At 40.1% G+C, this 10,797-nt stretch overlaps 1 protein-coding gene across 1 annotated transcript; it reads right to left on the reverse strand.

The window, feature by feature from the left end:
- Nucleotides 1–273: 273 nt before the first annotated feature.
- Nucleotides 274–2,079, reverse strand: LOC131875822 (putative germin-like protein 2-3). Its single transcript, XM_059220504.1, has 3 exons — nt 2,041–2,079; nt 1,683–1,893; nt 274–797 (listed from the first exon to the last, which is right to left on the reverse strand). Exons 1-3 carry the CDS (start codon nt 2,077–2,079, stop codon nt 274–276), a joined length of 774 nt encoding a protein of 257 aa, XP_059076487.1.
- Between the last annotated feature and the right edge of the window lie 8,718 nt (nt 2,080–10,797).

Genomic DNA, 10,797 nt, shown 5'->3' on the forward strand with positions numbered 1-10,797 from the left:
CTAAAAATGTTTAAGAAAACAAAGAACAAAATCATTCCAATACCCATTGTGCAATGCTATCAACTGAATGCTATTTGATTTATAATTAATTCAACTTCCAACATAATTGGAATATTGCAGCCATAATAGATACTAGTTTCTAAAGAATATTGAGCCACACGTAACAAAAGAATTAAATCATCATTCATAATTCGTTAGCCTGCATGCCTGGCCACTTGTTCAATTTATTGAGAAATGATAAAGAAGGAATGCCAGAAGAATCCATGGAAGCTATTACATGAATTTGCCCTGAATGAAATCGACTACTGTTTTATCACTGCGGAAGGCCTTGGTTAATACACCATCTGGCAAACGAGGATTTACTGCAAAGAGGGAATTGGCAGTAACCTGAACTCCTGGATTTTGGCTGCTCAACCCAGAGATAGCCACCGCATTTCGATGCCCCACATTATGCTGGAAATGTAGCAATCCCTTGGGAAACACAAACACGTCTCCTTTCTTCAACACCTTGCTGTGAAACTTGCTTGTTATATCGATGAATCCCACTAGTAGTTGGCCTTTAAGTAAAACCAGGATTTCTGAGGCTTTTGGATGGGTGTGAGGAGAATTAATTCTATCCACAGCGTAGTCTATGCGGACCAACGATATTCCCAGTGTGTTTAACCCCGGAATCTGGTTAACGTTGGCTGCTGTTACGTTAGACCCTACGGCGTTGCTCGTGTCCCCTAGTCGAAGCCCGCTGAAGAAGAAGCCCTCTGCTGAAACAATTTTGGGGTCCTTGCAAGAGAAGCCGTTCGCTGAAACTCCTCATATTCACGGGCTGGACTTACCAGCACACACTAAGCTTTGACCGTAGGTTGCTGGTGTGGGGCCCATTCTTTCACGGTCCATTCCCGTTCAAAGAAGTGGCGCTGTTAACTTGTTCAAATTCAAACTGCCCTCCCGCGCAAAGTACAGTGGAAACCCGTAAACGTTTGATCTTTAATCTTCAGTCGACTTCATTTTTATTTCGCATACATGTCTATGCTTCCCAGCTATGACAGAGTAATCCTGCCACTCGAAACATGGAGATCTACATCTGAATAACGCTGCCAACATTATCAAGACATTGGTATTTTTCCAGCACAAGGGCCTTATAAAGACATGGGTATTCTTCGATGTTCTACCTATCCCATGCTTCCTGCAGATGAAATAAAGCACGTAGAGATACTACACATAGAGGAATGAGTCTAAAGGGTGTGACAATGTTGAACAGAGAAAAATGCGGCCAATGAGAGAGATTGGCCAGAGCAAGAAACTAACAGCCTACATAAAATCACGGCAGTCCAAGAGTTAGTCTTTCATGTAGAAACGACCATAAAATATGAATTTGTCATGGAATGTTAGTATGCCATATGCCACATAGACAATATCACCTCAAAAAGGATGAAACAAGTTTTTTTTTTATGAATAGGCCTTCTCTATTAAGTATAAATATTAAAGTACATATTCACAAAAAAAGGTTGGGGGATACAAGATCATCCTGCAAGTGACACATGGCAAGAAGCCAGAGTAAAAAAACAAAGCTATTCATCAAAAAACTTCCTCAAGCAGCCAAAGCAGAGGCAGTCGAGGGAGGAGGATCTGGATCATCCTTCTTGCCCCATACATCAGCGGGGTCAGGAGTCAGGTCTGGCACAAACCACCCATCTTCAGGGTCTTTATCTTCTTCTCCTTCCTCAAACGTGGAAACTTGGAGGTGATGGCAGTAGGCCACCCAGAGCCATCACCAGCAGTAGGAGCCAAAGTCACAGGAGCAGCAGAAGGCCACCCTGAGGCAGAGCCATGATACGGAGGAGAAGTCAAGCGATGCCTCCACGCATCATCTCTCCCACCAAAGGAGCGGCGAGGAGCCTGGGACCGTGCGGTCTAAGAGCATCAGGCAGAGGAACTACGGCCATGGGGCGGAGTGCGGTCGGCAGAGATAGAATCGGGTGGCACTCTGGCAACCGCACAAGGGGCGTTGCCCCAGTGTTGGAGGAGCTCCTATAAGTGGCCCACCTCAAGAGCCACTTTGTTAGCTTGTACCTGAATCTGCATTAATACATTATTACAAATGCAAGCTTTAGCATAAAGTGAGACATTAATATCAAAAGAGTTGTGAGTAAAAAGAACTGCATTTCTATCTTTCCAAAGAGTAAATAGGAATTTCATTCTGAAAGCATGTCATATCTAGGAAAACTTGAAGGGTATTGTAGGAGAATCAACTAGAAGAGTCATATGCCAAGAAAAGGGCTCGGGCTAAAAAGGCTGAAAGAAATCATGGATGCAACTATAGTACTGTTGAGCTCTTTTACATAACCAAAAAATGTGCATAAAAGTTTATGGGTGACCACAAAAAGGGCATCAGGGATCACGAACCCCCAAATGCTTAAGTCTGGAACCCAAAGGCAGCCCTTGAAAAAGCACACACCAAGCAAAGTGTGCAATCTTGGGTTTAGTGGTGGCAGACTATACAACAAGAAACCTGAATCTCCTGGAATTCTGAGAAGACTACAAGTGCCACCGCTGGTTGACAATATGGACCATAGGCAAATGGGGAACCAACTAGAGGTAACCCATTTTGGGTTTGTAGCTGGTGAAAGGATTCCAAGGATACCACTTCCAATCTTTCCACCAAGGTCTGACAGACTGAATGCCAAGCTTATGTAACAAATGTGAGGGTAAGGCTGAAACCAGAAAGTCATAAGTCTTTCAATCTAGTCAAGACAGATGAAACTAGACTTGGAGGTCATCCCATGACCGGAGAGTCATAGAAGCTCTGGAAAACAGATCCTTAGGTGTTTTAATGCCACGTTTGTGAAAATGTAGAGCACTAACACCCTAGATTTTGGCCAGCGGTAACCCTTGCACCTGAAAAAGAGGTGACCACCAGAGGTTGTGTTGATTCATGGAGATCCCATCACGAAAACCATCGCCCGCCCATCGAAGCCAAGGCTTGATAGCTTCCCAAGCACGCTAGATGCTTTTAACAACAAAAGTACCCTGGATCTGAACAAGGTCTTTCATAATGAGCAGGGCTTGAAAACTAATCCCCTTCCAAGCCGGCCTATTGGCAGGAAATCCAGAAGAAATACAATGTCGAAGAAGGATTTTCCAAGCCTCATCACCAGATAAGGCTCTGATTATCCATTTAGCACATAAGGCAAGCCCTTGTTTCTGGGTAGAAATAAGGTCAAGCCCTCCGGACTCCTTAGGAAGACAACAATACTCCCAACCAACTCTATGGAAACCTTGATGGTCAGACCCAGAGGCCCAAAGAAAAGCCCGCAGAAGTCTTTCCAACTTAATGTAAGAGGCCTTAGAAGGAGCCCAACATGAAGAGTAATAGACATGGGTGGCAGCCAAAACCTTTGAACAAATTTGAAATTTACCAGCCAGAGAGAGAGGCTTCGTAATCCAATAGGCCAACTTTTTCTCAATCTTGGCTAAAACAACATTCCAAAGATTCACAGGAGAATCTTGAAAGGCAAAAGGAATGCCCGGAAAGCAAAAACTTTTGACATGATGAAGCCATTTCCAGTCATATTGAAGAATCCAAGGTGGGGCAGGAAGAAAAGACTGCCTATAACATTGTGTCTTGTGCCATTGAATGGTCGAGCTAGAAGCCAAGCAAAAGGTGTCCAGACATTGAAGAGCGATCTGTATATTATCTTCTTCCTCAATGAGAGTGAGGAAGGATTCATCCATAAAATGGCCATTGACAAGTTGAGAAGGTGACTCAGGCAAGGAGATACCACGAACATGCCCAACAGAGATAGCATTAACAAGTAAGTATCCCAACCCCTCCACCGCTAGAACATATAAAGCAAGAGCCAAAGGACATCCCTGGCAAATGGATCTGAAAAGGCCAAAAGCCTCAGACTGACGACCATTAATGGTGATACAAGCTGAGGCATTCCCAAATAACATTTAGACTGACTGAATGAATCTAGGGCCAAAGCCAAGAGCTTTGAGAATAGCCAAAATAAATGGCCATTCAATGCGATCATACGCCTTAGTGAAGTCAATCTTAAGGAAGATTGCCCATTTCTTGGAGCGTCTGGCCCAGTCCATCCCTTCCCAAACAACAATAATATTATCCAAAATAATCCTAGACTTGATAAATCCAGTCTACTCTGGATGAACAATCAGAGGTAGGAGATGACGAATCTTCAGAGCCTCGGCTTTGGTAATGATCTTATACGAGACATTGAGCAAGGTAATAGGCCTCCAATTGCAAATGTCCTTTAGGTCCCCAGCCTTACGGATAAATTTGATGTTACCCCGATTAAGCATCGCTACCAGGGACTGGGAGTGAAAAGCTTCAAGGTAGACCTTATGAAGGTCAGGACCAACAAAAGGCCAAAGGGCTTTGTAGAACTCACAGGGGAAACCATCACACCTACGGGCTTTATCATCCACCATAGAAAAAATGGCTTCCTTGAGATCATGAATGGTCAGTAAGAGATCACAAAAGGTCTGTTGAGACTTGGAAAGTTGTTTGGGAACAACAGCTAAACAATCTTGCAAAGCTTGGGCTCTGGCTAGAGAGTCTCCATGTGTTGTGAACATCTTCTCATAATGACGGACAAAAGCTTGCAGAATATCAAGTAGCTCAATGAGAACAACATGCCCTTCTTTTATTTTCTTAATCCCTACAAAGGTATGATGGGTGCGCAAAGCCAGGAAAAATTATTTGGAGGCCCTATCACCCACCTTGAGCCAATGTAACCTGGCTTTGATTTGAGCTCCTCTAGCAGAATAGCTATTTGCAACTTGTTTTTGATGACGGAGTTGGGCTAATCAAAGTTGTAAGTTAGAATCAAAAGGATTCAAGGCCAGATCTTATGTGGCAACATAGAGATCTTTGGTGGTCGCATCATACGACCACCTGAGATACATGGCAAGTTGTCTACCATAAATGCGCAACAACCTCGTAGAGTGGGTAATGGCATCATTCCACCATGCAATCCAACTAGTTTGATGATGAGGCATTGGTTCCAAATTCCAAACCCTTTGAATGTGGGCCATCATGGCTTAATGATGTAGGAGAGACGTGTTGAGGTAGAACTACATCTTGGAAGGATGTTGCCTAGCTGGCTGCCATTCAATGCTAAACTTTATGGGGAAGTGATCGGACAACGTCACATCAACAAGAGGAGTGACGGGCAGATATTGATCTTCAGAAAAAAAAAAGATTACACAGTTATCATAGCATGATCAAGCCTTTTAAATATTCTATCAGAGCTAGTTCTGAAATTAGACCAACTGTGCCAGACCCCACCAAGGCGACAGCGGTTTGTGTTGGGTCGAAAAGACCCAATTTATTATGCATATAGTACCAGGCTTCCCTCTTGCCAAATGTCCATAGAAAAGGCAAAATTTCATCCTTATCGATCGCCATCTCAACCATCCCCACACATGACCCAAGTTGTAGGTGGCAGATTGTCAGCAATCCAGTGCCATAGGTGTGATCTATCAACCGCATCATTGGGAGCATAAACATTAACAATCCCAACGGAATGATTATCAATTGACAACAAAACCCATACAGCGCACTGCATGGGATCAAAACCATGAGAAATAACTACAGAGAGCCAATGAGTTGAAATAAGAGTAGCAACTCCACCTCGACCAACTTCATGTTGGGAAGCAAAAATAAGGCTATCCGGCCAAATAACACGGCATGCAACAGTGAGCATGAAACTAGCAATTTTAACTTCCCGAAGGCAGAGAACATCCAGTCCTACAACACATTTACAAACATCTCGAGCAAAATACTTTCTAGTGAGGTCTGTGAGACCTCGAACATTCCATGAGATGTAATTCATGAAAAATATTGCATATCATCCTCGTCCCCAAGAGAGGAGAAGATTTTGCACAAAAAATATGAACAGAGACCGAGAAGAGAGTCCCCACCGGAAATAACTTGTCCTTTTCTGAACCACCATCTGTAATATCATCATGCCTAGAAGGGTTGCAAGAACGACACAGTGAGTGTAGAGCAAAAATCATAGACGCATCCTGAGGAGTGCGAACCCAAGGGGGTCAAGCGACACCCTTAGAAGAATCCTTCCCCTGCTGGCCAGGGTTTGAAACCGAAGCGGACAGCATAGAGACTGCCTAGGCAGACGGTGTCTTCATAGGAGGCTCCACCATTGACTGGGAACTTGAACTAACAAGTGACTTTTGGGCCGAAGCCACAGAGTTTTTACCTTTGCAAACTACAGTGGTCCATTTTCAGAATAGCCAAGGGACAATCCCTGATTTTGTGTTTCATCGACTGGAACCGATAACAAGTGTTGGGAAGGTTCAAATAAAGCACCTTCTGAGTGAAGGTATTGCCTCCCACTTGAATATCAATAGTTTCTTTTAGGTCATGTGAAAGGTTGACCTCAACGTAGCCCCCTCTTTTCAGGGCGAGCATTAAAAAAATGGTTTGATTCAAGGCAAATAACTTTGCTAGTAGACTGAGCAATAGTTTGCATGAAAGGCCAACAAGGCAAAGGAAGACAAGGGAACTCAACCCAGACTAGGACTCACAACTTTTTGTCATCTGAGATAGAAAAGTCTTTAGACCAGTGCTAAAACACCAGAAGGGAAGACTGAATGGTCCATGGCCCATGAGAGAGGATAGCCTCAACATGGGAAGGGTTTGAAAAGTGAAACAAAAAGAAACCCTTGGTGAGGCTTTGGATGCCATCAAGTCAGACTCCATGAAGAGACCAAGCTTTGGCGACCCAGTCATGAAGCATGCTTTCAGGAGGGATCCTACCCACAAAATAGCCTATCAAAGTGCATTTTTCAAGCCACTCACAGGTATTATCAAAATCTTGAATAGGAAGCACAACATCAAGCAAGGACATACCTCATGAAACACTTTCAGAAAAAATTTGCGAGGGTTCTTGTCTTGAGGCACCATGATGGTCCATCATAGCAACTCTAGCACCAGCATCAATTGTTGAGCTAAAGTTGGTCGGAGCCATAATAAATGCAAAAGTCTCGCAGTAAATGTGGTCTAAAAAAAGCAATACGCAATCTCAAACCCTAGCAGAGCTCATAACAAGCAACAACAAATCTATAAATCACCTTAGATGAGAGTTTGATAGCATCATTCCACCAAGAAATCTTGATGAGACAAGTTTAAAAAAGCATAAGGCTAACACAAGGACATAAAAGTTGACAAAAAGTGACCATGAGAAATAATAACTACAAAAATTGAGGAGAAAGCCTGATCCTAAAAATAGACTAAAACGGAATAGAGACCAGGTGAGCATAAAATTTAGCATAAAATTGTAATGGTCATACGTAATTTTTGGTGTTACACAAAATTTTAGTATAGATTTTTTTTAATTGGTTATAATTAAAAGGTCCTCCAAAGGATAGAGGAAAATAATTTACTACAAAATTATGAGAGGTGTCAACATAGTCTTGTTTTCTTTGGTGTAACAATCAAAGTGACATTCAGTTATCCATAATATGATGATTCGTATTAGAAAAAAGAATATTAAAGTTTTTATCATCATTACATTAGATACCTCATTCTTCTATGGGTGATCCATCTTTAATACAATGCAATATGTCTCATGATTATTTGATGGATGTCGTTTACAGAAGTTTGTTATGAACGTTGACCATTGTATATGAAAGTGAGTATTTTTATTATGAGTCATCTCATGTAAACCCTAGCAATTAGAAGAGATATCAAAATATTTAATTAAATAAATAGATAAGTTAAGATAGTTCATATTAATAAAATTGTGAGATTGAAAAAAAGAATATTGTACAAAATGTATATATAAATAATATATATCATTAGCATAAATTAAATGATTATAAATTTCCTCACCTATATAAACTATCCTTTTTGATGAAATATATTTTTTGGAGTTGCAATCTGATGCAGATTATCCTCAGAACTTACAAATGAAATAAATATGTTCTATACATACAAAGAAAATAATCGCAATACGAACAAGAAAATTAATTTGAATACTAGGTTGCATTGCCCTGCAAACTCAGAACTTTATTCATATCTTTGAATCAAAAGAAGATACAATTCCCAAAAGAAAAACTAATTAACTACTAACTTTCCAGCATTTCCTTTTTATTCACTAACTAAAGTTCAGAACCCTCCTAGGTAGCAGTTACAACTCCTAACTGGGAAATCAACTCTTCAATTATATCCTATGTGGACTATAGATTAAACACTCCAAGCTGGTGAAATCGTTTCCTAACTTAACTCCCTCAAAGACTACAAATTAACTCCCTCAAAGACTACAAATTAACTCCTAAAGTAACTCTACCCTCAACCAACAACTAAAACTAGTCAAAACATGGCTGAGTTGATAACTAAGACTAATAACAAAAAGGACCATTCAAAACAACTGGTTGAACAAGGATGAAACTTTGATTAAGCCCAAAAGACTAGTTGTTAAAATAAATTCTTTGCATCATCCTCGACTTGTCTTGAAAAGATTGAGCATTTCAATCCTTTTGTGTTTGATTCAAAAGTTGGAATAGCTTGGCTATACATAAGCAAGTCATATTCTAAGACCCAATATTTGTAGGAATCGGGTAGGCCTTCCCACTTGACAAAATACAGTTTGTAAGTTCTGGATCGGGTAGCTCTCAATTTGGTATCTAGCACTCATTCAATCTGCTCTCTTTTCTAATTTGGGAGGTGTTTAGTCCAATCGTCATTTTCCTTCTCCTTTTGCTCATTTTCTTCTTCGTCATTATAATTTCTAGCTGAGTGTGAATATAGGTCAGCAACGTCAAAGATGGGACTAATGTCCAAATCTTCAAGCAATTCAATATTGATAGGCATTGTTATTTATTCTCTTGATGATTTGGCAAGGTCCAATTTTCTTGGGCTTCAACTCTTTGTAGGGTACATTTCTTTGTGTAGATGTACCATGATCAGCTCTCCTTCTTGAAAGGCTTTTCTTCTATGATGTAAATCTACCTTCTCCTTATATTGTTTATTCATGAACTGCAATTTGAGTCTAATTTGATGTATTTCTTGAATATTTTTCAAAAAATATAAATTCTCTACATCATCCTCCCCTTGTCTTGAAAAGCTTGAACATTTCAATCCTTTTGTGTTTGATTCAAAAATTGGAACAAGTTGGCTATACTTAAGCAAATCATCTTCTAAGACCCCAAGAGTTATAGGAATCGGGTAGGCCTTCCCACTTAACAAAATACATTTTGTAATTTCAGATCAGGAAGCCACCAATTTGGTATCTAGCACTCATTCAATCTGCTCTCTTTTCTTCTTCAGGAGGTGTTTGGTCCAATCGTCATTTTCCTTCTCCTCTTTCTCATTTTCTTCTTGATCATCACAATTTCTAGCTAAGTGTGAATATAGGTCAGCAACGTTAAAGATGGGACTAATGTCCAAATCTTCAGGCAATTAAATATGATAGAAATTTTGATTTATTCTCTTGATGATTTTGCAAGGTCCAATTTTCTTGGGCTTCAACTTTTTGTAGGGTACATTTCTTTGCGTAGATGTACCATGACCAGCTATCCTTCTTGAAAGGCTTTTCTTCTGCGATGTAATTCTACCTTCTCCTTATATTGTTCATTCATGGACTAGAATTTGAGTCTAACTCGCTGATGTATTTCTTGAATATTTTTCAAAAAATTTGTAGCTTCTTGGTTATTGTGTGGGCTTATTGGTAAGTCAATTAAGTCTACTTCTCCTTTATGATTTACACCATATACAATTTGAAAAGGAGACTTACCTATTAATCTGTTTATGCTAGAATTATAGGCAAAGTCAGCTTGAGGTATCATGAAATCCCATTGTCGAGGATGGTCTCCAACTAAACACCTCAGTAGGTTGCCTAGAATTCTATTAACCACCTCTGTTTGACCATCAGTTTGGGGATGGTATGTTGAACTGAATTGCAATCGTCTGTTCAAATTCTTCCACAATACCTTCCAAAAGTGGCTTAAGATCTTGGTGTCCCTATTACTTGTTATATTTTTTGGAACACCATGCAACCTCACCACTTCTTTGAAAAATAAATGTGCCACTTGACTTGCATCATTGGTCTTCTTTCATGGTATGAAATGGGTCATTTTAGAAAAATGGTCCACCACTACAAACACTAAATCATTGCCCCTTTGGGTTCTTAAAAGCCCTAAAATAAAATCCACAGAGATATCAATCCATGGCTCCTTTGGCATGGGTAAGGCCATGCATAAGCTTGTATTTTGACTTCCTCCTTTTTCTATTTTGATCGGTGCAAAGATCTTATCCCTTCCAAAGTGTCCACCTAAACCATTTGAGTGCATCTCTTTCACATGATTTTATCTTCATGATCCAAAGGTAATACAAAGTTGTGACCCCTTAAATAAGAATTCATCTAGCAACATGTAATCTTCAAATTATTACATATGAGTATGGTTTGGACTGGTTAAAATTGCCAAGATTCTGCCAAAATAACGATCATCAACATATTCATCCTTCATCTCTTCAAACCCAACTAGCCCATGACTCATAACAACTAATTGATGGCGTCTTCTAGTCAATGCATCAGACACTACATTGGTGTTACCACTCCTATTCTACACAACAAAAGTATAGGCCTACAAGAATGAAGCACATTTAGCATTTTTATGAGAGAGCTTACCTTGTGAATTGATGTAGTTCAAGGCCTGATTGTCAGTGATCAAAATGAACTCCTTATGTAAGAGATAGTGCCTCCAATATTTTAGCACTTGTATTACAGCATAGAATTCCTTAGGGTCATATTAGATGAC

The sequence above is a fragment of the Cryptomeria japonica genome, chromosome 5, assembly GCF_030272615.1.
Source record: "Cryptomeria japonica chromosome 5, Sugi_1.0, whole genome shotgun sequence".
NCBI classification, from domain to species: domain Eukaryota; kingdom Viridiplantae; phylum Streptophyta; class Pinopsida; order Cupressales; family Cupressaceae; genus Cryptomeria; species Cryptomeria japonica.

What these genes read in the sequence shown, in the direction of transcription:
- LOC131875822 (XM_059220504.1), bottom strand. Translation starts at nt 2,079, where the DNA reads ATGCAGATTCAGGTACAAGCTAACAAAGTGGCTCTTGAG. An exon ending in CTAACAAAGTGGCTCTTGAG is followed by an intron (nt 1,894 to 2,040) that starts GTGGGCCACTTA and finishes GCACGGTCCCAG; the next exon opens with GCTCCTCGCCGCTCCTTTGG. An exon ending in AAAGACCCTGAAGATGGGTG is followed by an intron (nt 798 to 1,682) that starts GTTTGTGCCAGA and finishes GAGGAGTTTCAG; the next exon opens with CGAACGGCTTCTCTTGCAAG.